Source organism: Stegostoma tigrinum, chromosome 2 (genome assembly GCF_030684315.1).
Source record: "Stegostoma tigrinum isolate sSteTig4 chromosome 2, sSteTig4.hap1, whole genome shotgun sequence".
Taxonomy (NCBI): domain Eukaryota; kingdom Metazoa; phylum Chordata; class Chondrichthyes; order Orectolobiformes; family Stegostomatidae; genus Stegostoma; species Stegostoma tigrinum.
The window spans coordinates 136,674,977-136,691,639 of NC_081355.1; the positions used below are offsets into that span (position 1 = coordinate 136,674,977).

General features: G+C 39.6%; 1 protein-coding gene across 1 annotated transcript in view; it reads right to left on the minus strand.

Annotated features, from left to right (window-relative positions):
• Positions 1-14,924, minus strand: part of gtpbp4 (GTP binding protein 4) — a 37,274-nt gene extending 22,350 nt beyond the window's left edge. The window contains exons 1-7 of the mRNA XM_048560856.1: positions 14,791-14,924; positions 10,279-10,449; positions 9,165-9,268; positions 8,073-8,209; positions 7,863-7,963; positions 6,543-6,635; positions 1,022-1,213 (exon numbers count right to left, since the gene is read on the minus strand). Coding sequence (XP_048416813.1) covers positions 1,022-1,213; positions 6,543-6,635; positions 7,863-7,963; positions 8,073-8,209; positions 9,165-9,268; positions 10,279-10,449; positions 14,791-14,838 — 846 coding nt within the window. The 5' untranslated portion in view covers positions 14,839-14,924. The remainder of the gene's footprint in view (positions 1-1,021; positions 1,214-6,542; positions 6,636-7,862; positions 7,964-8,072; positions 8,210-9,164; positions 9,269-10,278; positions 10,450-14,790) is intronic.
• Positions 14,925-16,663: the final 1,739 nt, after the last annotated feature.

Genomic DNA, 16,663 nt, shown 5'->3' on the forward strand with positions numbered 1-16,663 from the left:
GAGTAATTTGTTTGTTTTTAATTCATTGACACAATATGGGCATTTTTGGCAAGGTCACCATTTAATTACCCATTCATAATCTGAGAAACTGGGGGTAAGCCACATTCTTGACCAACTGCAGATGGAGAATGCTTTTGTTTCTTTGTCATAATAATTTGGTAGAACTAAGTGACTCATGAGATCATTTCAAGGCAGTTAAGAGTCAACCAGAATGGTAACAATTGGGAGTCACACACAAGCCAGACCAATAAGGACGGCATTTTTCCATAAAAAATATCAGCAAATTAGGGGGTTCTTTATGACCATCCGTTATTTGCATGGCCATCATTACTTATACCAGCTTTTTAAATCCAATTAATTTATTAAGAGAATTTAAATTCCCCTACCTCCTGGAAGGATTTATCTCATGGCTCTGGATTAATCATCCAGGTCTCTCAATTTCTAGTTCAGTAACATAACCATTATTATACAGCACATGGTACGTGTGGTGGTGACTATATTTAACCTCCTTGGGAGTGTTAGTCTTAACTCGATTCCCCTACAAATATTTGAATATCAATTTTTTAAACCACTATGGAAATAATTTTAACAAAATCAAAGTTGACAAAATCACCAATTATGGTTGTGCATTCCACAACTTCAAAATTAAGTTCGCCATTCTAAATCTCTTTCTTTTATACATTATTATGCTTTCCATCACTGAACTGCCTTCCATCAAGATTTTAATTATCAAATTACTTCTGTACCAATAAACTGATCCAAATCTAAGCATGTCATAAGTGAGGTGATGAAGTGAAAAGTCAAATGAGAACAAGATTAAAAGTTAGGGGTGCATTATATAGTGTCTTTGCAACACCATGTCCTTATAACTTTACTGCCAGTGAATTACTTTAAAAATATGGTCTTTGGAATGTATATAAACAGGCAATCAATATGAAAACAAAAAAAATTGTCCAAACAGCAATGAAATACCTATTAGAAGTTAAAACAAAATTTTGTATGTTCAAAACACAGATTTTACCTTATTTGCAAAAAGAGGTTGAATATTTTTAAAGAGTTCTAGCTGCTCCTCCACAGTGTGGCCACACTGCTCTGACACATCCATCACATATAGGACAGCAGCACGGAGATGAGCCAGTGCAGTGATCGCCTGCATCTCAATGGTATTCCGTTCCTCCAATGGATGATCCAAAATTCCAGGTGTATCAACTACCTAATGCAGGAAAATTCTCAACTTCAGTACAACCCTTTCCTCAAGATTATACTTTTCTTTTAAGAACTGAATAAAACATCAAACACATCAATGCAATCCTGAGCCAGTAAAGACAACTCACAACTGACACTACAAAAAAAAACAAAGTTGTTAAGCAGAAAACAAAATTTTGGCTCTTTAGGAAAGGATAACGCCAGGAAAACCGCTCAGTTTCATACTGATTTAGACATAGAATTATCAGGATAGATCATTGTGAACCAGAACAAGCAGAATACCAGCCCAAAACCTGGATATTGTTCACATTTCAGTGTCTGGGGAGAAGCAATTGTACTGGACATTGCATACCCATCAAAGAACATCCCTACTTTTGACATTACGATGGAGGCAAGGTCAATGATGAAACAGCTGAAGAGAGTGGGCTGAGGACACTATACCAAGAACTCCTACAGTGATATCCTGGGTCTGACACAATTGACTTTCAACAACTGCAACCATCATCTTTTGTGTTAGGTATGACTCCAATCAGCAGAGAGAGCTTTTTCCCAATTCCCATTGGTTCCAGTTTTGCTCAGACTTCTTGGTGCCACTCTTAGTTCTCACATCCCCGCTGATATTCAGCTCTGCTGTCTGTGCTTGGACCAAGGCTCTAAGGAGGTGAGCTGCCAAGTGGCAGAACCCAAACTGAGTGACAATAACAAAGTATTGAGTAAGTGCTGTTTGATAGTACAATTGATAATATCTTCAATTACTTTACTGATAACCATCAGTAGGCTGTTGGACTTAGAACTGACCAGGCTGGATTTGTCCTGCTGTTTGAACACAGCACTAAACTAGATAATTTTCCAATTTTCCTTATTTAGTAGATGCCAGTGTGGTAATTGAACACGAACAGTTTGATTCAGGGTGTAGACAGTTCTGGAGCATGCCTTCCAAATTATTGTTGGAATGTTTTCATGGCCCAGGCCCTTTGCAGCCTTCAGCTGTTTCTTAATGCCATGTGGAACAATTTGAATTGGTTGAATACTGGGTACCACAGGAACAGACTGAGACAGATCATCCACCCCACATTTCTGCTGAAGATGTTTGCAAATGCTTCACTCTTGTATTTTCATTGATGCATTGGGCTTCTTCATAGATTCAGAATCATACAACATGTAAACAGATCCTTTGGTCCAACTAGCCCATGCCAAATATAATCCCAAACTAAACAGTCCCACCTGCCTGCTCCCGGCCCATATCCTTCCAAACATTTCATATTCATATTTATTTCCAAATGTTTTTTAAACATTGTAATTGTACGTGCATCCACCGCTTCCTCAAAGTTCATTTCCCACGTGTAAAAAAAATTGCCCTGCAGATCTTTTTTAAATCTCTCTCCTCTTACCTTAACAATGTTCCCCCTTGTCTTGAAATTCCCCATCCTTGGGAAAAGACAACGAACATTAACTCCGTCTAAACCTCTCATTATTTTATAAATTTCTCTCAGGCTGCTTCTCAATCTCCTACACTCCGGTGAAAAAAAATCCCAGCTTTTTATTATATAACTCAAACCTTTGGCACTCAGCAACATGCTGGTAAATCTCTTCTGAACCTTCTTCAGCTGGAGAATATCCATCCTATAACTTGGCAACCAGAACTGGACACAGTATTCCAGAAAAGGCCTCAGCAATGTCCTGTACAACCTCAACTTGACTTCCCAGCTCCTATACTCAATGTCCTGAGCAAGAAGGCATGTGCGCCAAATGCCTTTTTAACCACCCTGTCTGTTAATGACGCAAACATCAAAGAAGTAGGTACCTGCACCCATGGGTCCCTCTGTACTACAACACTATCCAAGGCACTACTATTAATTATATTAGCCCTACTCTTGTTTGTCGTACCAAACTGCAACACCTCACATTTACCCAGTTCGAATTCCATCTGCCATTTTTCAGCCCATTGACCCATTTGACCAAGATCCCTTTGAAATCTGAGAAAACCTTTTTCAATGTTTACTATAGTGTTGTCTGCAAACATACTAACCATGTCTCCTACATTCTCATCCAAATCATTTATGCATTATCGAGGGTTGTGCCATTTGTCATGCATCCTACTCTAGTGAGTTGTTTAATTGTATATCACCATTCAAGACTCGTTGTGGAAGGGCTACAGTGTTTAGATCAGATCCGTTGATAGTGGGATTGCTTAGCTCTATCTGTCGCATGCTATGTGCATTGCTTGATATGCATGCAGCCCTGTGTTATAGCTTTACGAGTATCAAAACTGATTTTTTAGTTATGTCTGGTGCTCCTAGCATGTCCTCTTGAACTCTTCTTTGAACCCAGGTTGATATTCTGACTTGGTATTAAGGCAGTGGTAGATGTGCCAAGCAATGAGGTAACATTTTTGTGGTTAAATACAATTTTGCTGCTGACGAACTGCAGTCTCAGAAAAGCCCAAGTTCAAGTTGTTAGATCTGTTTTGAATCTATCATGGTGACAGTGCCACACAACATGATAGAGGGATTGTCAACATGAGGATAAAAACTTTGTCTCTCCAAGGAATGTGAAGCAGTCACAACTACTAATACTTTCTTGGGCAAATGTATCTGGTCCGATAGACTGGAGAAGATCAAGTAAGCTTTTCCTCTTGCTGGTTCCCTCAAGAGATGCCACAGGCCCAATCCAGCAGGTATATCCTTTAGCAGTTGACCAGTCTGGTCAGTAGTAGTTCTCTAAACTCAATGGACATTGAAGCTCCTCCACCCAGAATACATTTTGCATCCTACAACCGTCACTGTGTCCTCCAAGTGGTGTTCAGCATGGAAAAGTCCCGATTCAGCGACTTATGGGAGGGAGGGAGTACATGGTCATCAGCAGGAGTTCTCCTTGCCCATGTCTGACCTGACACCACAAGTCTTCATGCGTCCAGAATCATGGGTCAACTCCCTTCCAACGTTTCTACCAACCTGACTACTGCACTGATGCATTTTTCTTGTGACGACAGTTTTCTTCCTCAGTAACAAATACAAATTCTTGACTCATCTGTAAGCCACCGTACACTCAAGTCTAAAACATTGGCGCACAGAACAAAAAGCAAGAGAATATGAAATGGTACTCTGTGCTGCAAATATCCAGTACCAGACTTATAATAACAAAGTTTCTTCCTACTGACTCAATATTGGATCCAACAGAAGGATGCCAAGAAGCTGGGATAGAGTGGACAAAGAGAAGATGTTTTCACTAACAAGAGAAACTAGGATTGGTGGCCTCAGAGTGAAGGGACAGCTCTCGAGAATTGAGAAGAGAAGGAATTTCTTCAGCCAGAGCGTGGCGAATCTGTGAAATTCATTGCCACAGAAGGCTATGGAGGCCAAGTCATTGAATGTCTTTGAGAGATAGATAGATCCTTGACCAGTTAGTGAATTAAGGGTTATGGGGAGAAGGGAGGACAATGGGGTTGAAAAACACATGGCGGAGAGGACTTGATGGGCCAACTGGCCTAATTCTCCTCCTATATCATGCTCTTATGGGTTTTTATGACAATTAAAAATGGCATCATGATCAACATCAGACATTTAACCGAAATCAAATGCTGCTATCTGTTGTGGTGGGGTTCAAAACTAGGACAAACCATTACAATGGTCAGTGAGGTATGAATCCAGTGACAATTAAAATCACTAGGCCATCACCTCTCCATTCACAGGATGTTACCTGAGCTGCAATGTTTCAGATACGAAGAAAGAAGTCTGAGAGACTATCTCATTTAGGTGCATAAAATTGAGGTGCACGGTTAAGGAAGATAGGAAGAAACTTTTCCCTTACTAGAGGGTCAGTAAACAGAAACACATGTTTAAATGAGAGGCAGGAGACTCCGTGGGAATGAGGAAAATTGTTTTTCATCCAGGAGGTTTAATTTGCAAGTCACTTCCTGAAAGGGTGGTAGAGACCAGAACTCTCAACATTTAAGATGCATTTAAGTTTACTCTTTAAATATCATAGGATATAAGCCAGAAGGTCAAATCCCTGAAATGGAATTAGAATATCTAATTAGATACAGGGTCTCCAAAACTGGCATGGACCTGACAGGTCAAAGAGGTTCTTTTGCTGTTTTAAAACTGACTCAAGTTTCTTTTTGGTCCCTAATTCAGCTCACGTCCGTTCTATTAACTTTTTTATTATTTAGATACTCATTAAAAAAGATTCCTTTTCATATTATCCAGTAATCTGTTCTCATACTTTCTCTTTCCCTCCGTTTATTTCCTTGCTCAGTTTTCTTTTGTATTTTCTGTATTTAGCTATGTTCCTTATTGCAGTATGTTTCATTTTCATAGGCCTCCTTTCCCTCTTTCATTTTAATCTTCATAGATTTAGTCATTGGGGAGCTCAATGCTAGGATCTATTTCCACTCCCACAGGTGAAAATTTGTCTTTACCCGAAATATCTCCTCTCCCGATACACAGCGGCTGTTTTACCCACCAATCTTGGATTACAAACCACCTGTCCGACATGGCTTCTCAATTCACTAAAACAAGTTCTCAGTTGAATATTTTCATATCTGATCATTCTTGTCTTCTAATAACTAGTCCAATACATTCGTCAACCTGGGAAATGTTATCATTTTCAAATATTTATAGTGAGGGAAACTCTCTTACATAATTATGATGTCATTTTCTAAATTCAGACTAGTGTCTTATGCTGCAACTGAGATATAGTTCGGCATTTTTGAGGCCTCAAGGTTGACTTTCTGTAAAGCGCTACAGACCTAAGTCAATGAGCGGGACATTGCCAATCGATAGATTGGCAGCTTTTATATGTTCCTAGCTTCTTCTTGAGATCAGAAAAGCAGCAGAAAATGACTAGTGAGCTTAATTCTTTACATGAATTCAAGTCACACATATATTTATCAACTTTTAGGACTTTTGATAAAGTATTATATCATAGAATCCAGATATGTGAAAATAGGCCATTCGGCCCAACTAGTCCACACTACCCCTCCAAACAGCATCCCACTCTTGCATTTCCTCATGTAGAACCCACATAGCCTAAACATCCCTAGACACTACAGGTAACTTAGTATGACCAATCCACCTGCCCTGCACATCTTTGGACTGTGGGAAGAAACCAGAGTACCGGAGGAAATCCACGCAGGCATGGGAAGAATGTGCAAACTCCACGCAGACGGGTCGCCCGAGGGTGGAACCAAACCTGGATCCCTGGCACTGTGAGGCAGCAGAGCTAACCACTGAGCCACCGTGCCACCCGAATTAGATTTTTTTTTGGCCTGGTCTAACTGCTTCCAACACTAGATTCATTACCAAAAAAAAACAAACATGTTGGTGTACACTAACCTGCCAGCGCAGGTATCTGTAATCCATATGTCCCACAAACAATGATTTTGTGGTAAAAGCATAGGGTTGTACTTCAACATCTGCCCGAGTAATCTGTGAACAAGCATCAAAATAATTAAGAGATAGTAAGAACTGCCAATGCTGGAGTCAAAGATAACAGTGTGTGGAGCTGGAGGAACACAGCAAACCAGGTAGCATCGGAAGATCAGGAAAGCTCATGGAAAATTTCTGAAGAAGGGTCCCGACCAGAAACATCCAACTTTCCTGCTCCTCTGATGATGCCTGGCCTGCTGTGTTCCTCCAGCTCCACATTGTGTTATCAAAATAATTAACGTATTTACAATTTTAATACAAGATTTTAGTACAAGAACCTGGAATAAAAAGGTGACAGTCTGCAGTGATACAAATAAAATAGTTTTGGTTCAGTGCCTCAGAGGTGATCCAAGGTGATAACAAATGAAAGACTTTTGAAGTACAGTTAAGGTTTTGGTTCAAAAATTTGATGGCCAAATGAAACAGCACGTCCCACAAACAGAAAATAACAGGAACGTCTGGTTACTTTCTGTTGGTTTGTTGAATGGGGTAACTTTTCAGAACTAGCTGAAAAGGCTGATAAAATTTTAATTGCGTGACCCAACTAGAGAGCACAACATCTATGCAATATACTCCCTCAGTACTGCACTCAACTGCCAGACCAGATAAATACACTAAAGTTTAGAACTGGAATTTGACCACTCAACTTTCTCACTTGGATTAAAAACCTACTAACTAAATCAAACTTATGACTAGCCACTGACAGACATAAGGAGGAAAAATATATATGCTGAGTCATACAGCTAGAAAGGAATACATAGGCAGGACAGAAGGATACCAAGAGATGTTTTTGACAATGGGTCACTGGGCTCAGAACTTGAAATGTTTTTCTCTCTACAGGTGGTGCCAGACCTGCTGAATGTCTCCAATATTTTGTTTTTGTAAGGTAAATAATGTCATTGGAACAAGAAGAAGTTGACACTCCCACCAAACAATACTCAATATTCAGAAATCTGTCTGCCAAGCAAATGAACGTTTGAAATATGTAATAACTATAATAATGCCACTTCATCCTGTGAGTCATAGATCAAAAGTGTAGCATGATTACAACATAATCCAAATTCCGTGGACGTTAAACAAACAATCCCTAACAGACAAATAAACCTGTCAAAAAAGGAGGGGATGGTCTGAATGACGACTATAATAATTTGCTAAATTACTATACTGCAAGTTATATTTACTATATACACCTTTTATAGATAATATTTTAAGTAATAAAAAGAACACCTTGTTAATAAAGCTGGATTTTCCAACATTAGGGTAACCACAAAGCAACAACGTCCTTGTGTTGGGATCAATAGATGGCAGACGAGAAAGATGTTGCCGAACTGAAAGAGAAAGAAACGCTGACATACAGATCGGATGAATTTTGAAAGTCCTCTCAAAATCCGATAATATACTCTTGAAACCTCATTAGTTAATGAAACTGCCACTTACCTTGCTCTAAATACTCCAAACTTTGTTTCTGTCGTTTCAGAATAGTACACATGCGGCCAAGTGCCGCACGTTTCAGCTGTTTGCAACGATACAGAGAATCACCATATTTCATCAGACGCACATAGTCCTTGGCAACACTGGTTGAAAATTACATTGTGTTTAGGTCCCACCAAACATTAAGCAGAGTAATACTGAGATATTTTTTCAAGAGGTTTTCTAAGATGGAATAAAAGCAAACTTTGAAGCTGTTCAATGTTGAATACAATTCATCTAGCCATGGAGCAAAAAACTGACATTTAAAAATAAATGCGTTGCTCTACTACTTACAGCACCTTGTATTACATAATGCCTGCATGCAATTTTGTTAGCTTTAACACAAATGTACAACAATTACTCAACTTTCAGTTGAGTGACTTCGATTAGCTGAAGCAATAATGACCAATTGTCACTTATGTTTACTGAAACATCCCATGTTGTAACAAAGCTATTTTTACACCTTTACTCTACCTAGACTATTTACTTCTTTAATTTGTATGTATTTCTTCTTGGTGGTTATTACAATCTATTTTGGAGACAGGCAAATTTTTCAAGAAGTTTCTTTTCAATTGGCTCACTTTGACAGAGCAGAACAGAAAAGGGGACACAACTGCATCACGGATGCAAGCAAATCAAGTTTTGACATGATTTTATATGACAATGAGATGGGACATCTGATTTCAAGCACTGGAAGAAATAAGGTTTCAAAATTACTTGCTTTTATAGCCTTATTATTTCTCGCTCCCCTTTTAAAGCTAAATTAAGGAATATCTGAATAAATAGCTTTCCATTGGCAGGAAAACTGAAGCGATGCTTCATTACCTGAGCAACTGCTTTGTTGAGATGGAATACTGATGAAATTGCAATGCATTTTTCAGGGACAGAGATTTCAAGGAATTTATCTTCAATACTGAAGTCTGAAGTCCAGTGCAATTTTATTTTACGCATAATTCAGTCCAGACTCTGCGATACTCATCGCAGCAATCCAAACATTTTCAAAACCAAGTTTCATCATAGTACTTGCATTAAACAGACAAAAGTTAGTATATATCTTACTTGTCGATGAGGTTCTTTGCAATGTTAATCTGCCCCAATGCCAGCTTGTAGTGATCTTTATCATAAAGTACATTCATCAAATCAGCATAAAAAGGGTGTATGTCCTACAAACAAAAAATAAGTCATTTCTTTCAAGTGCAACTGGTATCCAATACTTTATAACACAAGTTATTTAAAAGATTATTTTCAATTGGTATTATCTGATGCATATTTTTAAAGACCAAAGATTTTCTGTCACTGCTAGTTTAACGTACCAACTCATTTGAGATTTTTTAATGTTGACATGGACGTCCTCTAATGTCACCATCACGACTAAGCAAAAATTATTCCCACAGGACTGAATACATTCCAATCAGAGATATTGTTGTCATATCATTCACTAGGTACAGGTTTAATACGCATCATAAAACAAAAATTACACACATATGATTAAGCATCTTTCAAGTTGTCATGTTTTGCTAAAGATGAATGCCTATTGCATCCAAGAACAATAATATATTGACATTGCGCATTTAACACATGCATGTATCTCGACCAAATTTTGAAACAGATTTTGCAAATCAGTTGTTCCATAGACAGTAAGCTAGTGCTGCATCTGGGCTGTGCAACAGCACCAATTTAAAATCACTTATTGACAGTGCAATTATATTTATTTTTGAGGCAAAATAATACATTGGAATTAATTGTATTTAGCAGAAATCATCAAGTATTTATTCATTCCATATCATCGAATTATACAATGATACAACACAGCAGGAAACCTTTCAGCCCATCACATCCATGCAAGTATAAGATCAACCATGACCATGCAAACATTCATAAGGACTTGCACAAAACCTTTTGAGCAAATGGAACAGAAGAATAGAAGAATGTGTAACAAGATTTCACATTGAAGATTCCCGAAAGTAAACCATTTTATTTCAAAGATCAACATGAACCTCTTCAACTGGTTCTCAAATGTTTAGTTTCTTTTCCCTGAATGAAAACCTAAACAACAACATATCAATTTCAGGAGTATTCACCATGTACAGCGAATATAAATATAAACAATTTAAGTTAAACTAAAATATGATGAGATTTGCAGTTTTTTTGGAACTGCCACACAGCTACTTACATCAAGTTTTGGAAAATCAGTCAGAATCAAGCTGAGACGATCATGATAGTTTTGTTGTGTAAATTTTATCTTGCGCATATAGAAGTGACGAATTCGGCTGATCTGATAGTTTTTGTGAATCACTGTTGGTGTCTTCCGTTGGGTTTTTGACAAAGTCAGGTCAATGAAATCCTAAAATAAAAAGACAGAAGTTTTGATTGGTAGAGTTTCTGACGAAACGACAGCATTCCATATTTTTGCAATTCTTAAATCATTCAGTTTTCTCACATCTGCAAATGTTCTTGCTTGTGGCAATTGTGGCATTTGAGGAGAGAGCATGAGAATTTTATTGAGGAATATTATCAGCCATGATCAAATGCTGGAGCAGACTTGATGAGCTGATTGGCCTAATTTTGCTCCTATGGTCTTAGGATCATTTTTAGAAAGCCCCTTCATTTAAATAAATATACTAAAACCGGGGCAAGGCATATTGTTTGATGGGGTGTGAGGGATGAGTTGCGGGAAATGCAGGAGACACGGTCGAGGGCGTTCTCGACCACTGCAGGGGGGATGTTGCAGTCCTTGAAAAATGAGAGCATCTGACATGTGCAGGAGTGGGATGCCTCACCCTGGGAGCAGCTGTGGCAGAGGCGAAGGAATTGGGAATAGGGGATGACATTAAGTTTGAGGCATGGACCTTTTGGAGCACTGTTACTTCCATTGTTGACTAGAAGTGAATCTGCAACGTGTGGACAGAATGCGTGGGTGGTGCATGCACAGATTTTCCCATTAAGACCAGAGTCGCATGTCATTTTGCTCCTCGGCCAATTTAACATTGCCACTTCGACTACCAAGCAATATTTTTCTTCTTAATTACTTGACATGTTACTAAGTAAATTGTTTGAGCTGCAGCGTGACAAGTCCACAGATCCTCATCTCGACTTCATTCTCAGAACTTAAAAAATAAGGCTCATGAGACAGTTGATGCACTGGTTTTAATTTTTCAAAATTCCCTAGATTCAGGGGCAGTCCAATTGGAATAGAAGATAGCAAATGTAACTTATTCAAAGAGGGAGGGGTATAGAAAGCAGAAAACTATAGGTCAGTTCGTTCAACATCTTGCACTGGAAAATTTTAAAACTAAATATTAAAAAATCATTGCAGCGCAGTTCAAAAAGTTCAAGGTAATCAGGCAGTGTCAATACAGTTTTAGTGAAAGGGAAATCACATATAACCAATTTAATGCAGTTCTTTCAGGAGGTAAGATGCATTGTGGCTAAGGGGGAAACCACTGGATGCATTGTACTTAAATTATTAGAAGGAATTTGATGGATCAAAGGTTATTGTGGAAAATCTCTCAATGAAGCACATATCACGATCTTTTAGGTAGAAGTTTGGCGGCCAAAAGGAAGGAGGTAGTAGGTAGAAACAGGTCATTTTCAGGTTGGCAAAATGTAACAAATAATGTGCCACAAGGATTAATGGTGGTGCCTCAACATATTACAATTCACATTAATGAATTGGATTAAGGGACAGGAAAATACAGTAGCAAAACACACCAATCTCAGACAGATAGGTAGGAATGTAAGTTGTCAAGTGGAAACAAGAAAGTTATAAAAAAAAGATTAAGTCAGTGGCAAATGGAGTACACAGTGGGAAAATGTCAAATTGTTAATTTTGGCAGAAAGGAAAGGAAATATGCTTATTATTTAAATGTTGATAGGCTGCAAAGCTCGGATGCAGAAATATCTGGATGTCTTTCTGAACAAACTATCTACTTTTTCAACTGCAAAAACCTGACAGTTAAAATGAACGCTCTCTGGTTAAATGGAAGAGGTATTATTACCCATCTGTAAAGTTCAGTGACAGTAAGCAGAACTGTCTTTAAAAACATCTCACTTTAAAAGATGCTGAATTTACACATATACATTCAGTACTCCCTCTAATGTTGTGACAGAAATTAAATAGTCCTTTGTGAGATTGATAACTAAAGATGAGAATTTTTAAAATTGAAGGTACAATGACACAGCCTCCACACAGATCAGCTAAAAGTACGATGATGAGTGAGAAAGCCTTGCTGCTGTCCAATACCTGGTTATTGGAACCTTGAAGGAGATGAAGTTTACGGGGCGTATTTTCAAAGTTTTTTCTGCATGATCTTTTCGATCTCAGCCTGTTCCTCAGACCTCGACCTCCTGTTCCTTAACCCAGCCCCACTAAACTATACAACCTTCCTTCACCTGTTGCCAAAATTCCACGTGTGAAACTCTTTACTCAGGCTTTCTTTACTGAATCAATCCTAACTGGAGTTAGGAACTATATTCTGTGCCTGTGACAATGAAAGTTGCCACAAATTTACAATTCATCAATGTTTTGGCACCCTAGATGTAACCAAGATATCCATTACCTAAGCATATTGATTGTCCAAATTTGTCAGGCACACAAAATCTGTGTTTGAAATAATTTTCTTTGTCTTATAATTATTGGATTTAGGACTCAGGATTTTTTTGGGTTAACAACATCGCACAAATGAACTGTGGAGGTGTGTAATGCTGAGTAAGAAATTTCATGGAGCCTTCTCATCTTGCACTCATCCAGTCAATTCTTTCCCACTACTTCCCCTATTGACATCTGTGGATTGTCCCGATGAGTACAAGATAAAATACTTCGACAAAATGCATGTTTTAGCAAACTCAAACTGAGAAATGTATTGAAATGACTTTGACATCACTTAAGGGAAATGCACGGCATAAAGTTCTCAAGATAGCAAATCACTAACAAGCCCAAGCACACAATTTTTTTTCCTCCTTACTTGAATAATGAAGACACAAGATCATTAAAAAAAACTGAAGCAGATCATAAGGACTTTGAACTTCCTCCTGCACTGAATTCACTCATAGCTAACCTTCGGCTTCAACTCCACTTTTCTATCTGTCTCTCATATTCCATGATTCTCCAAGACTGCAAAATTCTATCTATTCCACACATACACTCAAGTGCACTCAATTATGCAACATATTCTAGACTCGAAGAATCCAATGATTCACAACAAAAGATTACCCTCATCTCAGTCCTAAATTATTGCCCTCTGCCAGAGGACAAGGTCAGAAATCACACGACACCAGGTTATAGTCCAACAGGTGTATTTGAAAACACAAGCTTTTGGAGCTTCAGTCCTTCTTCAGGTGTTAGTGAGAGGGCAGTATCAGACACAGGATTTATAAGTAAAAGACCAAAGGTTCACACCATTGATGAGGATGTACAAAATAAACCTAAGATGCTGTTAAATCTTTAATCAGCTGGAAGGTTTTAATTGATCAATACGTACACAGAAATCAGCAAATTCCTTTCAAGTGGCAGCCCCAAGAGAATGAAGGCTTTTGTCAGTGTAAAGAAGTGGTGACATCTTAGGTCAGACAATATACGTTAGATGTGAGACCTTGTTTAGAATCTGCAAGTGCCTTAGACTGGAGTCAGGCTGGCTCTTCTGAAAAAACCTTTATTTCTCTCAGGACTGTGACTCGAAAGGAATGCAAAGATTTACATATACATATTATTCAATTAAACCTTCCACTGATTAAAGATTTAACATCATCTTAGGTTTGTTTAGTACATCCTCATCAATGGTGCAAACGTTTGATCTTTTACTTATAAATTCTGTGTCTGACACTACCTCTCTCACTAACAGCTGAAGAAGGGCTGAGGCTTGGAAAGTTTGCGTTTCAAATAAACCTGTTGGACTATAACCTGGCGCCGTGTGATTTCTGACCTTGTCCAACCCAGTCTGACACCGGCAGCTCCACATCATCACTCTGCTAGAGGAAACAATCCAAAAGTGTCAAGTTCCAAACTTCGGTTTTGAAAAAGAGTGAAACCAAATTAAAATCCCGCAAACCAATAGCTGGCGAAAGAAATTTCATTCGGGCTGCGCAGTGAAAACCTGCGCATCAAACTGGAGATGATCCATTGATGCGGGGGCAGGAAGAAGGTGCATGGGCGGAGGAGAAGGAAGAGCCTTCGACAACCATCAACGCCTTCCGGTGACTGGGGCGTCCCTTTAACCAGCCGATGAAATTGAAGGGGAATTGACAGCCACTTTTTTTTGGGACGGGTAGGGGTTGGTGATGGAGGGAGTTACTCCCAAGTCCTGGAAAGATTCTACACTCCCTTCAAGTCTGTAATCAGTAAAACGATGATATTTTAAATCATTGTCCCAACCTGGCCAGTGCAGAGTGACCAATCGGTTCGTGTGTGTGGAACATAAAAAGCCGGCTGGGGAGAGGGTTCAAACCTATGAACACGTTAAGAATTGCCGGAACCTGATAAATACACCTTTACACCCCATCCCCATCCGCTGCGGGCCGAGACGTTACACTCAGCCCTGAGCAAGCGGAGGAAATATAGGATTGACGGGGAACACGTGTCCGGGAGCTCTCGGCCCAGTTACTCGCCACTCTGACCCAACCCAGCCTTTCAATATGTACAACGTCTGATAGGCCAGTCGCTCGCAGCCTCCAAACGGCCACCACCTACCTTAGCGGACGGCACTACCGTGATCTTCTTGAAGTTGTAAAGCGCCATCACGACCCACCACTCCGCAACCGGAGAGAAGAGGAAACCACGAGCAATCTTAACAAGATGGTCCAGCTTGTTCAGTCCTCCCTGTCTGGAAGGTGAAACAGCGCCACACCGCTCCTCCCAGTCTGGGAGGTGAAACGACGCCACACCGCTCCACCCAGACTGAGAGATGCCAAACGTGTCACTACGCTCCTCTCAGTCTGCGAGGCGAAACAGCGCCACCGCGCTCCTCCCAGTCTGGGAGGTGAAACAGCGCCTTTCTGTACCGACACCTGCAGGTGGGGTTAGAGAATTGGCGCCTTGGTGAATACGAGCAATAGTTTATTTTCGTGAAGAGTGTGAAAGATGCTTAATTTAGAACAAACACAGCGCATTGGAGAAACCCATGAGGTCTGGCAGTGTTTGTGGAGCGATAAACAGAGTTGACAACTTCGACTCCAGCATGGCTCTTCGGAACTGAAAAATGTCAATTTATTTTTAATATGTACTTTTGACCGAGGAGGAGGCAAAGCGTTGTTAGTGGTGGAGAAAGAGAGAAAATAAAGTAAAATAGTTGTAAATTAAGGTGTCGAACGAGGGGAATGGGTCCTCTGTACTAAGAGCAAAGTGAACAAGATAAAGGATACGTTTAGATCTTTATTTTACCATGGCTGTCGCGGTCTGCCGTTTGTAAATATTGGCCGTTTTAGCTTTAGGTGGTGTAAAATGGTGTGTGGCGAGCATGAGTTGGCACTAAGTTAGCATGGGACTGTGAGGGACCATGGACTGCACGAGTCAGTACATTTGTAGGGCATTGACGTGGAGAATTGTGGGCTGAACGAACTACAGTAAAATGGGGCATCATGAGTGTGATGGGGAAGTAACAGAATGTAAAAGGAACAAAACAATTGGAGCAGACCATCCTGCAACTTTTGTGGCCAATTCCATAGCATCACAGAAAAGTTATGGCACAGAAAGAGGCAATTCAATCCTGCGATCTGCACCGAGGGCTGCAGCCTCCCATCCCAGTCCAAAATCAAAGGGCACTTTTTCTCAAGGCAATGAGCCAAATCTAGAAATTTCCTGACTTATAAAAGTCATACAGCACAAAAATAGACCCTTTGGTTGAACTTGTCAATGTTGAACAGGTTTCCCAAACTAAACTAATCTCATTTGTCTGATTTGTCTCATGTCCCTCTAAGCCTTTCCTATTCATGTACCTGACCAAATGTCTTTTAAATGTTTGAAGTGTATGTGCATCTCCCAATTTCTCTCGCAATTCATTCCACATACTCTGTCAAAAAGTTGCCCATCAGGTCCCTTTTATATCTTTTCCCTCTCACCGTGAAACCATGCCTCCAGTTTTGAATTCCCCTTCCCTAGGGAAAAGATCTTCGCTATTTACCATATCTATGCCTCTTATGATTGTAAAAATCTTTATAAGGCCACTTCTCAGCCTCCTACGCTCCAGGGAAAAGAGTCCCAGCCTATCCAGCCTCTCCTTATAACTCAAACAGTCCAATCTTGGTAACATCCTTGTAAAGAGAAGACAAGGTGTAGAGCTGAATGAACACAGCAGGCCAAGCACCATCAGAGGAGCAGGAAGGCTGATGTTTCAGGCCGAGATTCTTCTTCAGAAAAATGAAGAAGGGTCTAGGTCCGAAACGTCAGCCTTCCTGCTCCTCAAATGCTGCTTGGCCTGCTGTGTTCATTCAGCTCTACAACTTGTTATCTCAGCTTCTCCCAACATCTGCAGTTCCTACTATATCTGAAACATTCTTGTAAATCTTTTTTGCAGCATTTCCAGTTTAATAACATCCTCCCTTTTGCAGAGCAACCAGAATTGTCT